This window comes from Lepidothrix coronata, unplaced genomic scaffold (assembly GCF_001604755.1).
Source record: "Lepidothrix coronata isolate B3197 unplaced genomic scaffold, Lepidothrix_coronata-1.0 Scaffold79, whole genome shotgun sequence".
NCBI lineage: Eukaryota > Metazoa > Chordata > Aves > Passeriformes > Pipridae > Lepidothrix > Lepidothrix coronata.
This window is the reverse complement of record NW_016690259.1, coordinates 3835914-3859766: the sequence shown is the minus strand read 5'-3', so window position 1 is coordinate 3859766 and position 23853 is coordinate 3835914. Positions and strand designations below refer to the sequence as shown.

The 23853-nt window shown below is 37.3% G+C and overlaps 1 protein-coding gene and 1 long non-coding RNA gene across 14 annotated transcripts in view; one reads left to right on the top strand and one right to left on the bottom strand.

Moving 5' to 3' along the window:
* MAPK10 (mitogen-activated protein kinase 10) overlaps nucleotides 1–23853 on the top strand; it is a 196130-nt gene that overhangs the window by 106811 nt on the left and 65466 nt on the right. For 12 of the 13 annotated variants that reach the window (XM_017820092.1, XM_017820093.1, XM_017820090.1 and 9 more), the window contains 2 exons: nucleotides 3054–3125; nucleotides 14546–14715. In XM_017820092.1, the coding sequence (XP_017675581.1) occupies nucleotides 3054–3125; nucleotides 14546–14715 (242 nt within the window). Of the gene's footprint in view, nucleotides 1–3053; nucleotides 3153–14545; nucleotides 14716–23853 lie in introns of all 13 variants that reach the window. The other variant, XM_017820101.1, reaches the window with a different exon arrangement.
* LOC108499843 lies at nucleotides 8047–16591 on the bottom strand. Its single transcript, XR_001875663.1, has 3 exons — nucleotides 16538–16591; nucleotides 8698–8763; nucleotides 8047–8329 (listed from the first exon to the last, which is right to left on the bottom strand). It is a non-coding gene; the product is annotated as an uncharacterized LOC108499843 (long non-coding RNA).

The window sequence follows — 23853 nt, the reverse complement described above, 5'->3', positions numbered from 1 at the left end:
AATTTTAGTGCCTCCTAGTTCTGTTTTGCCCGAAAGTAGATCATGTATTTGCTGCTGAGTCTCGTATGTTTTTACAGCTTCTGACATACAGATGCTTTGATCGTGATGAAAATTTGAGATCCAGTTGTGGTGTTGGTTTTTCACAGGCACGTTTTCTCCCTGTGATGCTACTGCAATTGCTTCCCAGCTGGATGCCGGCCTGGGTTTTTACGAGGCATTTTGTTGTATCAGCACTGTTTCTTTCTCCCAGCTCTTCCCACCCTGAGTGATTTCACTCAAGGTTGAAAAGATTAAGTGCCAGAAACAGGGTAAAGAAATATTGGATGCTTATGCTCTCACCTAAGACTTCGATCTCTAGTGAGTGACGCTGTTTGTCTCAGTAGCTTCTTGTTTTATAACTGCTTTATGTTGTAACACAATTATCTCAGCATCAGGCCAGTTCTTTATTCACTTTACACTGACATTTCTTAAACGTCTCTAGTGATGTGGTGTCAGGTAGCACCAGAGGAGATATGATCAAAGAGATTTATGCAGGTGAGTGTGAATGCATTTTCTGCGTGAAGGAATTAGAAGTTACCTACATGTGTGATTACTTACAGGGTGCTGAAGGGAACCTTGTATGAATTCAATATACACTGTGTAGAACATGAACTCAAAGCTGTTTTGCCCTGGGTACACGGTCTTATAGACCTCTGTGCTGTGCTGTGTATTCTCATTCCTGCTGTACAGTTGGAGGAACTCAGCTTTGTAGTGATTCATTTGGCATATCTCATGTACAGAGGAATGTGGGTATTGATCTAGGCCATTAAAACATATCATGCTTCTATTATTTTATAAGCATGGACTGCATACAAGGACAACATAATAAATTGTAAAATGTATTCCAGTTCATAAAATTCACCAGTCTATTGCTCTGCTCAGGGTGACTATTAAGTTACAGTCACTCCTGTGGAAAGTGAGGAGCTGTGTATGCCTAGTAATACATATATAATACAAAATGTGTCTTCTCAGTAGACCCTCATAGCAAATGCAGTGAGAAACCAAATTACCCCAATTTTCTTCCCTTCCTTTCTTCACTTACCGCTACTAGTTTCTTTCTTGAATGTGGTATGTTATAACCATATAATGATTGTATTGACATTTCAGTCATTGATTATTAGAGCAATATAATGTATCATGCCAGTGTATATAAGTGCAGCATGACAGTGTAACTATCTTCTGGCTTTCCAGAAATCACTGGCAATGTGACTAATGACAAAAGCTTTTTTTTTCTTTTAAAGAAAAAAAAAGTATTCCTTCTTCTTGTTTCAACAGAAACTAATATAAACCCACTGTGGAGTGTGAGGCTCTGGTAATGACTCACTGGGCAATGAGACAGCAATCTCAGACATTGTAGCGTGATGCAGAAAAGGTCATGAACTTGCTTTCGTAACAGGATTATTCATACGTTCATTCATTAAAAATTAAACTCGTGTGGGAGCATGTGATGCATTGAAGTTGGCAAGTACTGGTGAATACTTTCTTGCAGTTTCTTTAGTCCTGATCAGTTGGTGCAAGTTGAAGTCACTCCAGATTAAGTCTTGTCTTATTTAGTGCCATTTACACCTGAAGTTAATTACTTGTTCCTGTTGGAGACAGGTGCCCTAAGTAGCTACGTAGTGTTTCAGAATCATGGCTTGGATGGTTGCTTTGTTTTGATTTTTTAAGTCTCTTTAATGACCTTATGTTGAAAAGAAAAACATGAAGTTATATATTACTAATTTCATCTTACCTAAGAGTTGCTTTCCTTTTTAGTTGTACTGTTAAAAGTTTTTTGTTGTTGTTGTTTGGCGTGTTCGGTTTGGGTGGTCTTTTTGGAGTCATGCAGAAAAATTGATGTGCTTCAAAGTCTTGTGACACAGATACCTATTCCAGCTTGATAGCATTGCTGTGTTTTGGTTTGTGGTTTGTGGGGTTTTTTTCCATTGCTGCCTGTGCTAGAATGCAGCTAGGAAAGGATTGGTTAGTCAGAGCTGAATGTGGTACTCTGGAATTAAGCTAAAACAGCTCTAACAGGGTACACAGGGAGGCCTGTCTACTTGGCCAGTATCAGATGCCTGTGAAAGAATCTAAAAATGGGGTGAGCATATAGTGGCAGACTGTGACTCAGAGTTGTCTTGAGTCAGGGGTGATATTTTTGAGGTCAATAGCCTTTAGCAGAATACTTCTTATGTGAATTTGCCTAATCATATTAGTACTTATGTTGACTTCTGACTTCCACAGCAGCATGAGGCAGGGAGTTTCACAGTGATAAAGGAGCATACAAAGACGTCTCTCCTATTGCTGATTCTAAATCTTTTTTTTTGATAACATAACGTGATGTCACAAATTTTTTTTCATTAAAAAAAAAAAGGAATGGGAGCCTGTTTTCATTTTTAAGTATGCCACTCATTTTCTGGATCTCCAGCATACTTCCACTCAGTTCTTTTACAGGCTAAAAAAAAATCCTGGTCTGTGCAGTTGTTTCATGTGTGGAATCTGTATGTGCTTTGAACCCTTTTTACTGCCTTTTACTGTAGCTTTTTTAGTTGTATAATCTTAAGATGAGAACCAGAACTACATTCATAAAGTGGTTGTGCCATGGATTTATACAGCAGTGTAATTAGTCTTTCCATTTCTATACCTTTCCTAATATTTCTCAACTTAGGACTTTTTTCTTTCCTCCCTATAACAATAACTGTCTCCCATTCCCACGTTGTTTAAAACATTATTGACCTGATTTTAATTTTTTGTTGGTGTAGGAGTATACCAGTGACATGATAAACTTTGAGGTAATGACAACTGTTACTGTAAAATTTTAAAGATGTAATCAAGTAATATTTGAAGCCATAACCTTGGTGAGCATCAGAAAGAATTTAAATCCTATTCACAGTTCAGTGTTCCAACATTTCTTTTGTCCATGAGCTGGACAGCAGCTCAGGTTGGGTTTAGAATCCAAATGTAGCTAGAGCTGCATTGTACTTGCACATCAGCAGACAGACAAGATTTCTATGTCTACTTTTCTTTAATTGCAGGTATTTATGAGCCGCCATTTCTTGTATTATTGTGGTGAACCTACTCTGGATGTGAAGATTGCCTTTTGTCAGGTGTGTGTTCCTTACAGGTAAAACAAGGTACAGTATATACTTGTACTTCATTTTTGCAATTCATACTATAATAAAAGAAAAATAGAAGTGAATTTCGGGAGCTTACTGCGAGTAACTGGTTATAAGAAAGAGAATAAATACAAAAAATTAGAAAAATGCATCACAAAAATTACTTTTCTATTTACTTTTAAGTTTATTTTGTAGATTGATGTTAATGTAATTTTTTTAGTGAAAAATAATGGCACAGTTTGCAAACAGAAAAAATGCAAACTAAAACTATTTTATCTTAGCCTCTAGGGTTTTTTGAGACAGAGCCTTTTACCTTGTAGCCTGTGACTGTAATTTTCTGTCCCTTAGTTTACCTTTACTGGAAGTGTAGGGAGGGTAATTAAAAGTGTGGTGTTTGTCTTGTCTCCCATTGAACTCCATGTGCTATGCAGGTTCCAGAGCTGTGATGCTGCACAATAGCCAATTCTGTATTTCTACATTACCCTTGAAATTGCTTGGTCACAGTACATGGAAGTCTACAAGGCTGAGACTAAATCAGTGATGCAAAGAAAAAAGCTTATTGATTTGTCCAGTTTTTGATTCTCTTGGTTAATTTAGCTAGCATATATGTATGTATATGCATATTTTTTTCACTCATGATTGAAAGATGACTTTTTTTGCTCACTTCTGTACAGTCTTTTGTGCTTGAATTCTGTCTCTTCATAGTTTAGGGTTTGTGTTTTTTTGTTGGAAGGGTTTGGTTCTTCTTAAGGGGTTGGAACTCTGATGGAACACCAGTAATCTAACTCAGTGGGGGGACATTAGGAACATTCTTCAATTTTGAGGGTGAGAGTGATGCTGCATTCTTAGAAATTACTTTATGATAAACACTATTTTTTACCTTTTATATTACATTGGGGTTCAAGTAAGTTTAAGAAGAAAGAGCTACTACGTGTATGTAAGCATTTAACACAAAACAGTGTCAGGTGTCGGAAGGTTCACTTTACGTTTTTTAACTCTCAAGTACTAAATACTTGTTCTCCTGAGAAGGTTGGCTCTGGACTAAGTATCACCAGTTCTGGGATGGATCTTGTCTATTCAGTTTGATAATCTGTCTAACTGTCTTCTCTTTTTTATCTTCTGTTCTTTGTGTGATATGTTCAACTGGCTTAATTCTTCCACGGTTTTTGAGAGAAGGGATTTTGCTAAACATAGTATTTTTGTAATGTTTTGACAGTTTTGTTAAAAAAAAAATTGCAAAAATTGCAAAACAGATTTTTTTTTATCACATTTTATGAAAAAGATGTCATTGATGAAAACGTTACTTTCACTATGCAGAATAGTGTTTTTTGCATAGCTCTGCTGCTGACTTTCCTCTCCCTTTTACTTAGACCAAAACAAAGCTGCACAGAAACATTTCTGTTTTACACATGCAGAGAGGAAATGTACTCTAAATCACTTCCTTTTACATCCAGTTCTCATTTAGTCTTGGCATCAGTCAGTGCACGGCTATGTGCAGCCAATCCTTTCTGTCACTGCACTCCAGGTTCTTGATTTACTGAAGACATTCCTTTTCTGTTACCATTACTTGATAAAAGGTGTTCAGAGGAACACAGAGAACCAAATGTGTTCACAGTGTTTTTGTTAAAGTATATATGATGAAATCAACAGCATTTTGGATGCATTTTTATCACTGAATTAAATAGATTCATTTTTAATGGCTACAGCAGGTGCCTAGAGAGGAGTCATCCAATAAATGCACACAAAGAGATACTATCCCAATATTGCAGGAAACGGGATTCTATTCTTCAAGCACTTAACACACAAATACCTTTTTCAGGGCCTTCAGGTCTTCACATTGATTCTCTTGCAGATAAAAGCTGGTTTAAGCTTCCTGTTAATTTATTCTTTCCACAAAGATAGGTACTGACTGATCCAAATAGCAGTTATCATTGTGTACAAAAACAGTCTCTAAATTAAGTGTTTTGTTGCATTAAGACCTTATGGATGTTAAGACCATAAGGTTAAGATTAAGACCTGTCATGGATGCTGTTCATTTGTATTGCATAGGGTGGGATGGGGGTTATATCTCTGTCCTGGTAATACTTCATCCAAATATTCAGGTCTTTACTTAGAGACTATGAATAAGTCTCCAGGTAGCAATATTGTTTATTCCATTCTTATTAATGCTAATGTGGAAATCAAATGCCCTGTGGTTTACTAATTATTCTTCTGCTTTAGGTATAAAGCTCATTTGTACCTTTATGAAACTCCCATCTGCTGAATCAGTAAACTGATAAGATTCTTTTAACAAAAGATGATGATGTCACAGCAGAATTGTTGTAATCAGCAACAGGCAGATATTGCCACTCATATCTTGAGGTGTCCAAAACTGACAACTATTCCGACAGCATTAGATAAGAGAGCACAAAACTGTAGCTTTGAGTGAACATGTGGCTTGTGTTTATTATGTACAAGTCCTGCTTCCATTTCAAATTTGTGCACCACTGCAGACTTTCTGCAAACCTTAAGAGTTGTGCTTTCTAAAGCTACAGTATTGAGCAGAACTCCAATTATTTTTAGTACTGGGGGTGTATTTTTCTTGTTACATATATTTGTGGCAGTTTCTCTCTCATGGCCTTAAAGGCATAGCTTTACAGGCTGTGAAGGGAAGTGGCATATGCATAATTATGGACTCTTCTCTCAACAAAGAGCTTATGCCACTGAACATACTAGTTTTGTATGATGAAATGCTAATTCAGCAGGAACAGAATTTTAAGAATTTCCAACATAAGGAAAAGGGAAAACCTTTACTGAGAAATACCCAGTAGCATAAGTAGAGTAAATATATACTTCCTCACCCTGTCACCCCATTTGCAATATAAAAATACCTAAATCTGGAATTACTGGACAATGGTAGCCAATTCATGTTCTGAAACAGCCATCTCTTTTAAGGCTGAGGAAAAGGATATCTGCTTTTCTATCATAATAGAAAGGTAGGACAAGAAAGCCTATAGAATTTCATTCTACTTCTGTAAGGTTGATATCACCAACAAGCTTTATCTCTAGGACCCTACACGGTTTTATTGAAGCGCAGTATAATGCAGAGTAGTATACTGTAAGTAGAATAGGACATTAAATTTTAATACTAATATTAATAATAGCTAACAATGCCTAAAGGATATTGACTTCTTCATCCACGTTTTCCTCCATTTAGTCTGTCAGTATATTTTTTTAGTCACTATCAAGACATGTATAGCCTGTCAGAATTTTCAAGTTTTCTAAACTTGTAGCTACATGGGATAGCTTTATTTAGAATAGAATTCCTTGATTTTTTTTCTTTTTTTTTTTTTTTTGACTTGGTCTGGTAGTGTTGAATTTTCTTTTCTTTAAAAAACACAACTTTATTATTACAATTTGTATATCAGAAAACTTCTGTATTGCTACACTTAATATTTTAATTTAAAAATTTAACTTAAAAATCTAATTGAAAAAATAATCTTTTTTTAACAGAAAAGTGGGATGTGGAATTACTGTGAGATTAGCTGTTGAGGACCCAGCCATATACATTAAGAAAAAATTTAAAGTGAATCATGGGTGTAAATTCACATGCTGTTTCTTTGGTTACACATCATCACTAGTCTTTATTGCCCAATTTAAACAATTTCATGTACCAGACACAGTATATCAGTGTTTTTGCATGCTGAAGTTGGAACTGGTGCTGTATTGATGCCACTGAATGAAGACTTAATGAAATAAATCTTAGTGTGCATATTGAGGATATTTTTGCAAAGTCCTGCTCAACTCAAAATAACAAACAGATCAACAACAAAACCCACCACCAAACAAATGAACAAAAAACCCCCAAATTTAAAAGGCTTTAATTTCTCTCTAGATGTATTTTTCTCCCTATATTTTTCTGTCTTATTTTATTTCCACAGTCATGTTTACCTGTCTTGAATAAATGGTATATAGACAGTGCAATATTGCATCAATGACCATTTAAAAATCACATGATTTTAGGAAACTTCTTATTTTACACACAGAAAAGATCAGTATTAATAATGGCATTGCTCTTTGTTTATTGGCCAATTCATCTAGTCTATTTTTGATGTGTGATAAACCACTTTTTTATTTATTAAAAGGGAGAATCTTTTCATTAACTATTGTCTTCATGGCAAATACTGTAATTATATTATCATATTGAGAAGTTTATCTTTTTAGTACTTCATCTGTACTGTTGCTACATGCCTCTTTATTTTTAAAGGAAGACATGATGTGCATTGGGGCACAGCACCTCATGTAGTCAGTCCTCTTACTGCCCTGTTTGCAAACTAGAAGAAAGCTTCTTAAACAATACCCAGTATTTCAGTGTAATTCCAGTTTTCTGAGAACTGTAAACTATTTGAAATATATTGTATTAACAACATATGCAATAAATAAAGAAGAGCTGTTAATCCCATCTTGAGTCTCCTATGCTTTTAACACACTGTGCTTCTTCAGAAGCCTTCTTAACCCCTTCACTACTGTTGATAAATTGAGTGTACTTTTCATTCCTTAATGTTGTGGTGCTTTGGCCTACTTCTACTGATCCCATTTCTCTTTCCTAATCTTTGTTGTATCTTGCTTCTTCCCATGTTATTGCTGCTTTTTCAAATCTAGGGCCTCTGAACAAACTGAATACACACACTGCAGTGTTTCTTCTCATCTAACATAGTTAGATGTTGCTGTTGATGTTGCTTTCCTCTATTTTGGCCACAGATCCACAGTGGGTCTTTGCTGGTTTTCTGTTTCTGGAGCTGTACCTGAGTCAGATGTTTGCAAACATATTCACAGTAGCTTTAAGACCTAGTCTCAAATCTTTCTTTTCCATATTTTTGGCTACATTTTTTATTTGGATCATTGATGTTGTTCCTGTCCATAAAGAAACCTCAGTCTCAAGGAATTTTTTCTCTGTGTTTCTTGATCAGTCCTTTCAACCCTACCTTCTTCAGTACAATGGCCAGGGTTGGATGTCACCTGTGTGTCAGCATTGAGTTCTTCAGGCATCAGGGGAATGAGGAATCATTTGAACTGGTTGTTTTGTTGTGCAGACACTCACATATTGGTCATCTGTTTGAAATCTGGCCTGGAATGAAGCATGCACTTTTGGGTCATAGGGACTTCTGAGCAACGTGGGATACCACAGTTATAAATGAGCTCCAAAAACTTTGTGCCTGTAAAAAAGAAGGAATTAAAAGTAGATAAAACTTGGTGAACATGCTGAGGACAAGTGAAGAATAAGTAAGTAGTGTTTGCTTCATGTTTTGAGTAGATAAAATTGAAAAGGAGAGAGAAGGCAGACCTGATGCTTCATGTGTAATCAGAACTAAGTGAGCTGATTGTTTTTTGGTATCTCAGTTAGAAGAGGTTAAACAAGGACAGTGTTTAAACAAAAAAAACCCCAAAATAAAAACTCCCCAAAACCCAGCACTTACATATATTGTACTTCATCTAATAAGATGTTTTATATGATGTGTTAAAATAGATTGAACAAAGCAAATATATAAAGATCAGTGACTAACCAGTCGTTTGCAGGGCTCACCTGGCTACTTGAAAGGCAAACTTCATAAAGGAATGTAGATTGTGTCTGGGGTCTAGGGCAGGGCTACTGGAGAGAGATTAAAAGAAGGCAGAGAATTAACATTTAAATCCCATTCAAAACACACTAAACTCAGGAAGACTGACTTCCTGATACAATCCTTACAGGATGAGAGTGAGGTGGAAGAATGGAGAACTGTGGTGTGATATGGCTGGTAAGATCAAAACCTGTAATATTACATCCAAACACACACACAGAGGATGAAAAACCTACTTTCTGTAGGAGTTTTGATCTCTATCTGTGGACTTTTGAGTAGAATAAGTGAGAAGTCTGTCTTTATGGTGAGAAAAAAAGACATAATTTCTGCCATAAATGTGGCATATACAGAATACATGATTAAAAATACTTTAGTAGGTCTTTCTCTGCAAAGGTACTCTATATTTCCCAAGTGGCATTTTCTGTGGCCATCCAAATTGACACAGCAAAACCTGTGATTGTTAAATCCAAAGTAGAGGGCTCAGTAAATGCATGTTTATCTCAGAATTCTGACACTTGAATCTTGTGAGAAAATTGCAGCTGTGCAAGTGGGAGGATAGCCATTAAATTAATAGCGTTGTTGCCTTAGCTGAAGTGCAGGGGTGAGCAGGTCTTGCCTCTGTAGGAGTTTTTGAAGCTGGCAAGAAGACTGAGGGTTTTACCATACTTGTGAATTTCAGTTTGTATAATCTCAGCATCTGACTTTTAAGGTCAAATTGTAGCTTTAAGATATTATCCTTTTGGATCCTGAGGGAATCAAAGGCTGCATCCACCTCTGAAATGTGCTCTTGTCTATACCAATCTCTTTGCCTGAGATGGGGTGGAGGTGTGGGGGGCCACTGGTGAGCCATCAGGATTGCTGGCTCAGAACAACCTCTCTGTCGCATCCTGCTGGTCTTTGGATGCTGTGCCAGCTGCAAATCAGGAGGCAGCCTCCCATCTAATTCTTTTCCTCACCTGCATTTACACAAGTGGATTCATTTAGCTGATTTCAGTAGCCTTGCATCCTAGCACCCTGGAAAAGCTGTCCCTGTAGGTATTCCTGTGGGCAGACAGGGATGGATGCTACATGGAGGTCGTTTCCCCTCCACTGACGCCTGCTAACAGGTTCTGTGACAGCACTCATTGTCTTGGAGATGCAAAAGAGAACAATTTGTCTTAAACTGCCATTAGTGTGATTTTTATCTATAAAAGACAAAATGGATGAGATACTGAGCTGTGAGAAATTGTGATACTTTAAGTCATCAATAATAGAAGGAATGGTGTTCAGAAACAAAGGTCTGCCTGTGAAATATAATAAATATGGTTATTTTGTAGGATAGAAATAGACAAATAAAATGGGATATCGGGAAGCAATTCACCTTGTAATATAGAAAATAACATCCTTTCTTTCTGTTGTGCTTTTTAACCTTCTTGCTGTCTGTGCTCTGAAAGAAAAAAATTGAAAGAATACAGTTTGTAACTGTGTGAGCCACTAAGTTATTTAAGTTTCACTGAACTTTTAAGTAATTGTTCTTTGAAAGAAAAATATATATGTTCACTAAGCATTTAGTAATGGTGAGAGTATCTTTTTCCCTTCACCTCAGATGTTTCAGTCTTGACAATTTATTTTCTGTCCTTCTCAATTGGTTGAATATTAAGCAAACATCATTGCAGATGTGTTTAAATGAGCCAGCAAGGATAGTTATGTTTTCATTGCTGAAAAACTTTCACGTCTTTTTCCTTTAACTTTCTCAGGATGGAGGAAAGAGAATGGCACTGAGGAGTGGGTGTGGGAGTGTGTGTTTAGAAGTTTTGATTTTTGTCTAAAAACCAAAGTAATGGTGCTTACATTTTTGTATATGTGAAATGAAAGTTAAGTTCCTATCAGTGTTGAAGCAATGTCTTTCCATTGTCTAAATAGTTATGAAAAACAAGAACAAATGGCACTCCAATGCTTACTTTGTCTCTGAGGAATAATCTTTCACATTATGCAAAGGTCTGTGAAACTTAGATCTGTTCTGTTCAAAGTGAAAAGAACAGAGAAATTTGCTTTTGTTTCACATCTGCAGTGTTTACTATTACTTTGGGGCCCCGGTATTGTAGCTCGCCCAAGTTCATTTAAAGTTCACCTGAAAATTTGAGTCACTGGAATTCACTTTGCTGTATGAAACCTATACACCTTTTCTGTGATATCCTGAGAAGCAAACCTGATTGCCATGTGTTACTACAAACTTCCTTCCCCCATCTAATTCTGAATGAAGTGCTGGTTCCTAGTTTCTTAAGTTGTCACTATCAGTCTCATTTGAGAGAAGTTTCTGGTTTAGGTGTTTATACAGAAGGGTGTATACTGGAAATTCCTAGCCTTGGGTTCCTTTCTGATGCCAGATAATCAAAACTTTAACTGTAGCTGCCAGTACAGAACTTGTAAACATTATGCAGTAAAACCTGAATCTGAAATAGCTTAGTGGTGTAGATGGAGGACAGGGAAAGGAGGGAAGGGGATGTTTTTTCTATACCAACACCAAAGCTTCTAGAAGGGGTTTGAGTGAGCACTGAAAACATAACAGAACAAGACAAAAATGTAGTGTGCAGGTTTCTTTAAGATGAGTTATGTGGATTTGAAGAAGCATTTCATCAGGGTTTGAAACTAAAGCTAATACTGATGTGCTCTATAAAGACTATGATTTTCCTTGCTAATGGGAAAAGGTTTTTTACCTTAATTTTAGAGTAAAACAAAACTGCTGTTTCCTTGTCCTCATTAGGAAGTGGCTGTTGTATCAGCTTGAAGATGGTTCTTGATTATGTGTCATCTTGGTTTGGGGATCTGATCAGATGTGATTAATCCAATAATGCTGTTAATTTATTGGTTTAGGGGTTTGATTTAAGTTAGGATCATGACAAGAATACTTATTCATCTCCTGGTTCTTATGAAAGTAAGCAGTACATTGGGCTGTAGCAGTAGGCTTATGTTTTCATTTTGCTTATTTAGGCTTTGGAAAAATTGGAAAATATGGGGGTTTTTTGTAGTTTTTTTAGGAGTGTGGGTTTTAAAGTGAGGAGGCAGTCTAGTAGATGACCTGGAAACTGTTCAGCCTGTCCAAAAAGCTGAAGTGTTTGTCACTCTGTAGAGGCATTCTGCTTAAAGTTAACTTCAAACTGAATCAGAAGTAATGCTCAGTGTTTATGTTTTTGTTTTTTGTCAAAGACCTTATGGTGCACAGATTCTTAAGTACACAGAAAAATATTAATCCAGAAAGAAAAAAAAGATTCCATGAAAAATAAAACAGTCTTTACCTTTTCTACTCGCACACTGTTAGGAGCAGATTGTTATAGGAATGATCTGTGTAACAGACGAGAGCTGCTCATCAAGACATTTGTGTGTTCTTACCAGTTGTGGTTTTCTGTGTCCCATGACTTTAGTTGCTGTTGACTGAAGCAATTACCTTTGCTAATTATCCGTATAACCGAGGTACTATAAAGTGGTGGGTTTGAGCTGTTTTAATTAAGATTTAAAATAAACACCTGCTGGAACTGCTGTAGTTCAGAAATCCCACTGTAGGGAGCATGAGGTTCCTGAGACCAGTAATTCACACAGTTAGACTGACTTAAAAGGAAGAAATTTTGATATGCACACAATTCTAAATGTAAAGTGATAAAATATCTGTTCCCGTGTAGCTCCATACCACACAACAAGCTGTCAGGTAGTTTGGGAGTGAGGACACAAACAAGTTGTGGCAGGCCTGGCTCACCCAAGCCTTAACGCAGTTATCAAATGTGTTTAAAAAAGTCTCTGTATCTGTGCTTCCAGGGGAGCTGGCTATGAGTCAGGCTCACTAAGGAATGCAATTTTTATGCTGACGCTTTATATATAAACATTGGTTTCAGAGTAATGGGTGTTAATGCTGAACATTGTTCTCATGCATTGTTCTGATAATAACATCAGAAAAAACCACGCTCCAAATGTTTGTGTCTAGCCAGAGGGAGCTGTGAAATTCTTATCTGTCAGGAGCATATTTTTTTTTAAAAAAAAAAAAGCCTCTCAATCCCAGGTCTGGTATAAATATCTGGGGTAGTCAAATTTATGCATCTCTCTTCACCTAATGGAAGAAATTTGAAAACTAAGACTACATAGTGTGAATCAGATGCAGTCTGTCTTGCAATGACAAAAATTCAAACCTGTTGTGGAATCATTTCACTGTCTGTAACCTTCAATTTGCCACTGTGTCAGTGTCCATAAACCTCTCACTTTCTGTGTTAGGGCAGGGCTTCCCTCCCCCCTGCCACATCTGAATAAAAAGTGTATGTAAAGTTTCTAATTGGTCTCCTGAAATCAGATTTTGTGTTTGAATGAAGAGCTACATTTATTAAAGTGTTTTGAAGTCTCTAAATGAATTGGTTAGGATGAACCAGTGCTGTCCAGTGACAATGGGCCTTCCAGGGAGATAATGGACAGAAAAATAATATTAATTGTCCTAAGGCAAACCTGACAATCCAAGTTCTCAGCAAGGTCAGGTATCTGTTTTTAATGACCAACCTCATGGAACACTTCAGTGATGTTCTGTTCAATTGAAAGAGTAATACAATCCAAATCAACTTTACTTTTTTCCTGGCTCCATCAAAATTGAACTTAGTAGTCCACAGACACATAACAAGGCTGATTATTCAGATTTTTGGGGGAAAAGGAAGAAATTTATAGTAGAGCAATTAAGAAAATTTAAACACCGTGTTTGAAAATAAATGCACAGGCAGAGGCACATCTTTGCTTTTCCCTATCAAAGGCATTTGGGAAAGTCTTGACTTTCATAACTGAATTGTCAACTATTTGAGGATATATTTGGTGTAATACATTGAACTTTTGCATTCTGTGCTCAATATCATAGTAGAAATCCTAAATTAAAAGCATCTAATTCTGATTTTTATCTCAAATTGCTGTGTACTTTGCTCCATATTCCTAAGGGAACTGAGCTCAGTAGTAGTCATAAAGTGGTTTTAATGTAACTTTCTGCATGACAATTTTGCAACTTTGAGGGAGTTTTTCTGATTTTGTAAAAATTAATTTTCAATTTTACAATTTTGGAGAGGAGCACTGCTCTGCAGTGCTAGCTACAGTGCAAGAATAAACTTGGTTTTGTGTCATGAAAATTGGCATTTGCTTAGTACTAATGCATTTACTAGGTCATGAGAGCAACTGTCCTATCCTTAGGAACCTAGAACTTTGGAAGAACTCCAAACCTTCTGAATACTCTCCATGATACTGAGCCATGTTGGGTCACAGTTTGACTCATAAACTGCTCCATTTCTTTTGCAACTCCCGTTGAAAGGTTCTCAAGGCCTTTCTTATGCTCAGAGAAAGTTTTAGCACTTGTGAATACACTTATTTGCTCTGTCTAACCGATGATGGAGAGTCTAATTCCTGTTTCTTGTCCCACTTCTACATTGATGTAAGTCATCTTATTTTAAAATGAGGTATTTTTTTCAATACAAATGAGAATGCAGAATCTGCAGGAACTTATAAACCACTAGTCATAAAGCAGTAGTAATGGCAAGCAGAGACCAGTAGTTGACAGTTAATGCCACAAACATCAGCTGGAGAATTGACCAGTTTTCTTTAATCAGTGGCTTTTTATGGTGACTTCCTGCACGAAAGAAGGTTTGATACAGTCTTTGAGAGCATTTGAGGATTCACGTAGATCTATGACAATGAGCCTAAAAGGGCAAGAATTTATACTGAAAAATTAGGCTGGCAGTGTTTTATCAGTATTCTTATGTTTTACCAACCTTGGTTCCTCTCTTTTTTCCACTCCCTCTTCTCTTCCCTTCTTCTGTACAACAGGGATTTGGGAAACAAGTGGATGTGTCATATATTGCCAAACATTACAACATGAGCAAAAGCAAAGTTGACAACCAGTTCTACAGCGTGGAAGTAGGTGACTCGACCTTCACAGTTCTCAAACGCTACCAGAACTTGAAACCCATTGGCTCTGGGGCTCAGGGAATAGTTTGGTAAGTATCAGCAGTTTCTCTTATGCTTTTATATAGATTTGTGTTTTGCATTTCTTCACAGTTTGCTAGTCACAGACATCATCTAAAATTGCAAAAATAGCAGTCAGGCAACAGACGTCCTGAGGCAGAAGGAGCCCAGTGGTTTGCTAATAAATTCTCCAGCTGGTGAGAGTGATAGCACTGGGTTTGTTTCTCCACATAGCAAGAGAGCAGGAGAAAGATGTTATCATAATTGACAACTGTGGCACTATTTCCAGAGGCAGTGCAGATAATATCCCAAGTAAACCCTGTAATTTTAGTATTTGTACAGTAAAAATCACTGAGAGCAACATAGAAACTTGTCACATCCCATAGCATTCTCAAGTATTCAAAGTGGAAGCTTCTTGAATTGAGGTAACTGCTAATGTTTCCTTTATTTCTTAAAAGTGATGTTTCAGTGATATGAATAATGGGAACAGAAGACACAAATTCAGTAGCTCTCCTAAATAATGCAAAAGGCTTATGGAATTTGAGATTAGTATGTTACAAAGTTGTGATATCCTGGTTGGCTTTTATATCTGTGTTTTTAGATAGGGCTTTTAAATTTCTGTGCCTTGTGTTTAAATGTCTCTGTGCAGGCATTTGTTAACTGTTTAATTATGAGGCATTAGGGTAAGTAAAACAATCTTTTATCTATAACTTCATCAGAGATGGAGTCTTAATTCCATCTGTCATCTCTATCACTGCTCTTTTCTGGCTTTGATATGCTGTGGGTTACCTTACAGGTGGAGGCAGTGGTAAAGCAACAGGTTCCTTTAAACTAGTGGCACATGGACTTCCGTGGATCATTGGCATTGGCACTGTAATAGGCAGTGTAACAACACTGACAACACATCCTTAGATCTCAGTCTATTACTTCCACTGTTTGGTATCCTTTGAGACCATGCAAGTCCAAAGACTGATCTAAATTATTAATTACCTTATTTTGTATCTTAAACACTGAAGGGCTAAGTGGTAGTTTAAAATCAGCTTTGGGAAAGAAGCATACTCTGAGTCGAGAATTAATAGTATTAATTTTCCACTATTTGTCCAAATCCATATATAGCAACAGATTGTTTTTCTTCCTACTTACTATTCTCTATTCCCTTTACAGGCAAATAAGTTCTTGTTGAACCTCTCTGCAACTGAATTGCTGTAATGGTCAATTATGAGCAGCAAAACCCCATAGAAGTTAAGCTAAATAAAATCAATAACAGGTTGTGAATTTTTCCCTCATACTATGAGTTGACAGCAAAAATTAAGAATCTCTTAGGAAACAAAATCTAAACAGAAAACATGTAAGTTCAAGAGAAAGTTAACGTAAGTCCCCTGAGATGGCTGAGCAGTGTGGAGAGGCCATAAAACACCTTTAACAGTTTGATGATACAGATATAGAAGTATTTCACGATAGATGGGAAAGATAATGAGTATTTTTCCTTAGTTTGTGTTACATTGTAACCTCCCTTTAGTGAGGCATAATTTACCAGAGATACAGTAACCATCTACAAACAAAGCATGAATAATCAATAGTGAAGTGATTAATTAATGAAAAAACGGTTGTGAGATAAATATATGTAGTTTAGCTAAGAGAAAACAATACATGATGGAAAACTTCCTGAGTTGTGTAACTTTCTATTTGCCTAATAATAATAGATAGTAATAATAAGTTTACACAGTAAATTTTAATAGTATAAGTTTCTACTGTAGAAACTTACACTTATTTTAGAAGCTGTAGCTATTTTGATGGGTGTAGAGTTACATCTAGAAAAAGCTGATGAAAGGGAAAAAAATACTGAAAACCTACCTATTTGTGGAGTGCTGCTTGCTCTGGCAGAGAACTATTTTGTCCTGCTTGTCTTGTTCTTTTGCAAAGAACCCAGACGTACCAAGAGGTAATTGGAGAGCCAGAGGGAGGTGCAGGAGTGACCTGATGTTTTTCAGGCTGCTCTGGAAATAGGTGTTGCAGGGTTCCTAGGTAAAGCCACAGAGTACTGAGATCTTTCTCATACAATTCTATAAATAGATGTCAACATAAACAGGAGACTTTCAGTGGAAACTAATTTATGTTGTGGAACAGAAGCAGGCATAGGAAGAAGGGAATGTGGTTATAGAGAAGTGGGGACTTGATTTCACTTGATTATTCTGAAAATTACATCAAAGACAAAATTATTTTCTTGATATGGAAGCATTAAAGATATTAAGGTCTCCAGGAGATGATAATTTATTAAATTACGTGAAAAAGAGAAAACCACATGGTGTGATTGTTATAATTGTCATTGTGCCCATGTGAAATAATTATAAACTCGGTGAGATAATGGTATTGACTATAGAGACATAGTACATTTGGTCTCTATGCAAATTAGTCTTTGGGAGCTTTCAATGAGTTTTGTGTTAACTATGTTAACAAAATTATTTTTGCCAGATGAAAGAAAGATATAAATAGCTGCTTGGAATCTCTTGAGCAGGGAAGTTCCTCTTTGCCCTACAAAAAGCTACTCTTAATACGAGTGTAGGCTGCTTGCTTACTGTACATCACGCTGACATCAGTGAGAAAGACTATATGGGCTGTGTTTGCATATGATTATCATGTTGTTACAGGCGTGATGACAATGGGGCATAGCTGAAACAGAGCTTGTAGTTTATTAGACCAAGCTGTAGTTTTAAAAACTGTGCAAGCTTCTAAGCACGCTGTGATAGAAATGAAAAACTGTTTTCTGAGTTTAATTGGATACGTGCCAATTAAACCACTGATTGAAGAGGTAGGTGATACCCCTCTGCAGTGTCAGAAGGGAGTTGGGAACTACTTTATTTTGCAAGGGGGACTGAGAGAGACAGATCACTTTCAGCCTGCATTTGTGGATGGTTTAGATGACGATGGATGGAGAGGAGTTCTCATGCTCTGTAAAATCAACAGAAATATGCTGATGTTGGAGTGGGTGTTTCTTTGTGTTTTAAATGAATGCTTTTTGCCTGGAAGCAAGGTAATTGATCTGTAGGTTTTCTGCTGTGGTTTGCAAGCTATCATTTTTTGTGTTGCCTGTGATGTTTTTGATACTGTCTGTGATGTCTAGAAAAATGATGTTGTACAGAAATATTTCAAAAGCAGTTTGAAGGGGCTCTGATAATTTTTGAATTTATGATAGAAGCAAGGGTGAACTCCAAGTTTTTATGGCAGATAGGGAAGACATCACTTACAGGCTTGAGGATACAAGTAATTAAAATCTTAGAAGTAGCTTATGAAGACATTTGGCCTGGTTTATGACCACATTGGTGCCTCTACCTGTGTGCAGTATTAGGAGAAAGTGTTAGCTTTGAAAACAAAGTTGTCTGGGTGAACAACAAATAAATGGGTCTGATGATGCATTTCAGCTGAAAACCTGGATGTTTAGCTTGCTCTTAAGAATAGACAGGCTTTTATGCTGCGTAATGTTGAAATGTGGTCTAATGATGTGTCAGCTAGACCCAGGGGAGTGTTAGCTGGGAAGTGCTTCATGCTGTCTAGTTTATGCAGGAACTTTTTGTGTGAGTAATGTTTGAGTGGGGTGTATGGGAGCAGGAATTACGGTTTTATGATAGTTTTCAAGAGTACTGGTAGCTTCTCAGCGAATGTGTTATAAATTTAGAAAGACACCTCATCTGCAGATATCGAGGAGGCTGTATATATATTCTTGAAGTAGTAAATTGGGCAATGCATTGTGGGCTTTTTCCCTTGAATTAGTGGTTTGATTATATTTTTGAGCCTGAACATGAAGAAGATAGCAGAGCCTTTTTGTGTTCCCTGTAATAGGTAGAGCCTGCAAGTCAACAAATAGCGTGCTATGTTGCCTAAGGATACTGTAGGTTGTCTTTTGCTTTTTTAATTGTAATTTGGTGGTTGAATCTTAAGGAGTGCAGTTCCTGTCAGAACTGACCGTATGTGGTGAGTTTGGTTACTTCCATTCCAGTTACACAGTTGCATCTTGCACCTTGTGCTTAAGGTCCTGTTGGCTGGCACTGCAGATTTATCCTATTCTATTAAAGATTCTTCCAGTTGTGTCCATGAGTTCAACTAGTATTGTCTTTCTCGTGCTGTTGTGTGCTTTGCTGATGTGCTTTGACATCCTACTCCTGAGGAGGTTTTTGAAGACAAGCTTTAGAGAGTTTTACAAGTATGTTCTACGAGAGTAATGTAGGAAATAACTGTCAGTTTGTACTATGAACTGCTGCTGTACTGTTAATGAAATAAGCATGTCAATTTAAACAAATTCTCTGATGTTTCCCAGTGCTAATATCATCTCATACTGTGGCAACACATGGTGATTTTTAATTTTTTTTCTTCTCAGAATGAGTGGTTTAAACTATTGCCAGATTTTTTTTTTTTTTCATTTTGGGTAGTTCTTAAATGTTGAAATACTATAAGCTGAACTCACAGCAAGCTTCAAACCTCACTTGTTCATTTGTACACTGCAGGATTTTTCCCCAACTCCCAGTTTGTGTTCTCATTGTACTATTCTTTGGATTTTCTAGTGTGTCTGCTCTGAAGTGCCAAAAACTTAATTTTATGTATCTGGTTATCCACTGATCACCATCAGATGTACATCTGGAACAGAATGTTCTGCTTTGTGGTTCTAATATGCCTATGCTTTGATTCTTCAGAAAGATAGAAATTCTCCTGTTGTATTTGGAATCTTGGATTACCAGCATATGAATTTTAAGGTGCTGAGAGACTCCCAGTGGGTACAGCAAAGTCTGAGTATCTCTCTGGATTTGAGCTCCAGAATATGGAGTGAAGGTGCTTATTTAAGTTGGAAAGATTTTTGTTTCTTAAGGTTATATTATTAAAAATTGCATGTTAACATATTCAGAGACAGTTTGCTTGGATATGAAGAGATAATGTCTTCCAGTGCTCTTGCTAATGACTCAATGAAGAACTGAGCTTGGATATATAAGAAACCAATTTTAGGGTTTAGAGAACTGTTGCCATATGACAAACTATACATAATGTCTGAAAAATGCAATAAGTAGACTGTCTTTAAGAATAAACAGATTGTAGTCCTTGTTTGCTTTGATTCCTACAACTTCTGCTATCTACTACTTCTACTATCTTTAATAGAAGTGGGAAAAAAGCAGAAGAAAAGGTATATATCCAGTAGCAAGGAGATGACTGAGGCAGGATGAAGACCCATTTTTATATGAGAGAGGAACCTGAGATGTAATGTTTGAGCAAAAACTATTATTATAGCTTTTTTTTTTTTTTAAAGGTCTGACATGGGATTGCTTTACAAAAAATATTTCTCAATTTTTTTTTTGGTAATATCCTTTTTCTACCTAACTGCAGAGATTCCTGATAGACAGGAAGTCACCATGTATTTCACGTTTGTCTTATCCTGTTTCATTTCCCTTTGAAATTAAATCTACACAGACATCTAAAATTCAAACTGTAATGGTAATCACAAATTATATGTAATAAAACATGCCACGCTATTCTCTCCTAACAAAGATGTCAGGCTCTCTGTCTCTAAAATACTCAGACTGCCTATATTTCTGACTATGTCTTTTTTTTCCTTCCTTTCTCCTTAAAGAACTGTTTATTTCCGTGGCTACAACAGTTAAGCAAGCAAAATCTATTCCATACTTATATTCTGCAAGTTTATGGGAAAAAAAGTCAATGAGTTTGTGTAGACACTATCTCTGCACGATCTGTTTTGTGAACCCTGACAGCAATACTCACTTTGCTTGGTCACAAATTCAGCACCGTAAAGGCACTGACAGCCAGGATTTTTGGTTGGATCGGTGCAGCTTTTGGGCATAGAGCAGGTTTGTTCATAGCCGTGACTGGATAAGCATCTATCATCCTCTTAGAGCCATGAAAAAATGTATCAGCTGTTTGTAAAATCTGTGTCTGCAGAGAAGTAACTGATGTTTGTGTAGCTTAAGCTCTTTCTGTGTTGGCTGATTAGAAACTCAACTTAATTTACACTTTCTGCTATCAGGTGGTAGTGTTTTATAACTCCCTTTACAGATGTCAGGTATCTATTTGCTCCTACCCTGTCGAAAACTTCCCTTTGGTCACTGACAGATCTCCCTTTTCTCACATTTGTGCCATGTCACTACTACAGTGCAGATTGGACAGATTTTTTTCAAGACTCTACTTGCTTCTCCTATTGTGTCAGATTGTGTGCCTGGAATTCAGTCACAAACAAATTTCAATTCAAGGAAGAAACCAGAATTAGATTTAGCTACTGTCAGTGCATTGCAGTCATTCCTTAACTGACTTCAGGCTTATCCTTTTACATCATTCACCTGAAATCCTGTCACCACTGAACTGAACACTGTTGCATCATCATCACTGGTTACCATGTGTTTAACATGAGAACAATTGCACAAAACACTTCTGTTCCCTCATAGGAACACGGGATTTCTCCTGTGACAGGAGAGTGGCTGTGACCATATGGAATCAGGGAGGTAGAGCTATAGGAGAGAACATCTAAATAAAAGGGCAAGTATCAAACCAAGAAAGCAATGGAACCAGAAATAGAAACAACAGAGCCAGCCTGGAAGTATAGCAGCTCAGATAATTCGATTTTCTTTGTCAGTATATATTGTTGATATTTAATCTCTGATATTAGTATAGTCTACAGATTTTTAGAGTGCTTTACAGAAAGCAGAATATTGTCCCTTGTCTCCTAAAAAACAGTGACAGCCAAAAAAATGGTTGTGCAGAATAGACAATATGAAGCAAGAGATTCTGTGTGAAGTCTGGGTGAAGTTTGTGAACAATGTCTGGCGTGACATGAGTGGGAAAACTCACCAGAACGGGCAAGAGTGGGTAAAAAAAGAGAGAGACAGTTACAAAGGGAAGCAGAAAGGAGGAAGACTGAAAGACAGGACTCCCTTTGCAAGTATCAAACAGGACATGGAGGTGTTTGTTTTTCGGGGGTTTTTTTGATTTTTTTTCTTTTATTCTTTTCTGGATTCATGGTGTTACACATTTTCATCCAAAATTGATTGGTGTCCATTTACAAATAGGAAATAAGCTTTGTAGCTCTCTGGGGTCACTAATTCACCATTAGGCACAGGAGGGGGTAGAATTTCCGATTCAAACAAATATTATATTTTAAGATTATGTCTACCCATCTACATCTTGAAATTTCTGGTATAATAAGGCAACGCAAAAACCCAAGGAATTTTTAATCTTATTTGTGTTGAATAGGGATATTTTGTGTTATTATGTAGCAGGTAAAGCATTTTGTGTCCTTACAAACCACCAGTTTTACCTGCTGGCATCTTAGCTGTGTCAGAGATGTCCCTCAGTATGAGAGATTATAGGGACACACAGTGCCGCTCGCTCCTGCCCCTCCCAAAATGCCCCGACAACAAAAGAAGGGATGCATCCCCACAGGGCAAAAGCCTTTAGCTCCCAGTATTCCCAGATGGTCTCCCATCCAAGTACTAACTGGGCCTGACCCAGCTTAGCTTCCGAGATCAGATGGGATCAGGCGTTGTCAGGGTGGTATGGCCCCGTAGGCGCCCCAAAAGTTGACAGTGCTGCTCTTCTCTGACAGCCAACACACCACCACCCACAGCTACACCACTAAGCACCCACGACACATAGATGGGCACCACGGGCACCTACACCCAATCACGAGTCCCTAATTTGGCACACACCCTCTTGTGCCCCCCTCAGCTGCCACCACGACCCACACTAAAACACACCCAGTGCCGCTCGCTCCTGCCCCTCCCAAAAGACCCAGTTGGACAAGAGTGGTCAGTGAGTTAGAGCAACCTCGATCGGGTGAGTTACTGTCAGCATAAGGGCAAGGTATGGACTCCCTTTGGCTGGGAGGGTAAAAGTGACATATGTGGCAGCACTGACTTTCTTCCCTCCCACAACTGCACCAAGTGACGTTTTGGCATCTCTGATCTTCTGTTTCTGTCTGCTTAGAATGGCCTTGCGCAGATAGCAGGGTTAGTGTGGTTAGTTTTGGAAACCAGAATTTGAGTAGCCTTTTAGGGTTAACTTTTTTGCTTTTTTCCCCCTTTCGTGATTATCACATTATAGGTGAAGGCTCACTGACAATACGCTTTTATTCCTTGGTTGAATTTTGACTTTTAATCAGTTGAGAAATGAAGCAAAAAAGGTTGTGAAATAGTGTTTCTTATTCACCAAAGTGACAGCTTTTGTTCTGTTTGTCAGGCAAGCCAGCAAGTCTTTTAAATTATGGTTTTGAGGTAGTTATGGGAGATAGTAGCTGGTTTCTATTCCAGTTTGTAGATCCAAAATTAGCAGATTTATCATGTGACTGACAGTTTGAATGTGCTAGGTACTCAAATTCTGCCAGGTGCACAGACTCTGATCTGGAGTCACTATTTCCCTGGTCTCGTAAATTGCTGTTAAGTGAGGAAACTGGACTTTTTCTGGTTTTGCTGTTTCACAGACTTGAAAATTTGTTCAAAATTTATGTACCCTACTGACAGTTGAGAGCACTGAATATGAGAATATCTTTACCAGATTCAGTGTTTTATATCTATTCTCCAGATGTTGAGCAAACATCTACTCAATATGGTGTAACTACAAATCAAGCTTAAACTTCTTTTACCCATGTATTTTCTGTCACTGAATATTGAGAGGCACCTCCAGCTCTGATCCATTTTTCAGTTTTTTTACCTTGCTCTGTCTTCAGTAAGTTCTTGTGCACACAAAGAGTGAGTGGTTTAGCATACTTTGGAAACCATGAGATAGTCATCTCTTACGTGTGTCGCACGTAAGGGAAGGCATATTGGTCTAGAAGCCTTCTAAAGCAGAATGAGTAAAAAACTTGGCTCCTTTCACTGACCAGGTTGAATTTCCTCAGCTGGCAGTTAACAAAAGCTACTGTCAGCTAGCAGACTGTACAGTGAGTTAGTGACAAGAGACATGCAGAAGCAGGAAGTACTGGTTTTACAGTTCTATTCAGAAAAGTATTATATGGCAGAGTTGCTTTGAGAGCCAAATATGAAGAATTAGAGCATATATAGATGAGAAGTATGTCAACATACTTCATTTTCAGCATCCTCATGAATATTTTAATCTCCAGGCAAACTAAAATGACGCCCATAACGAGTGGTGAGCCAGGCAATGTGTGAACTGTACAGCTGTTT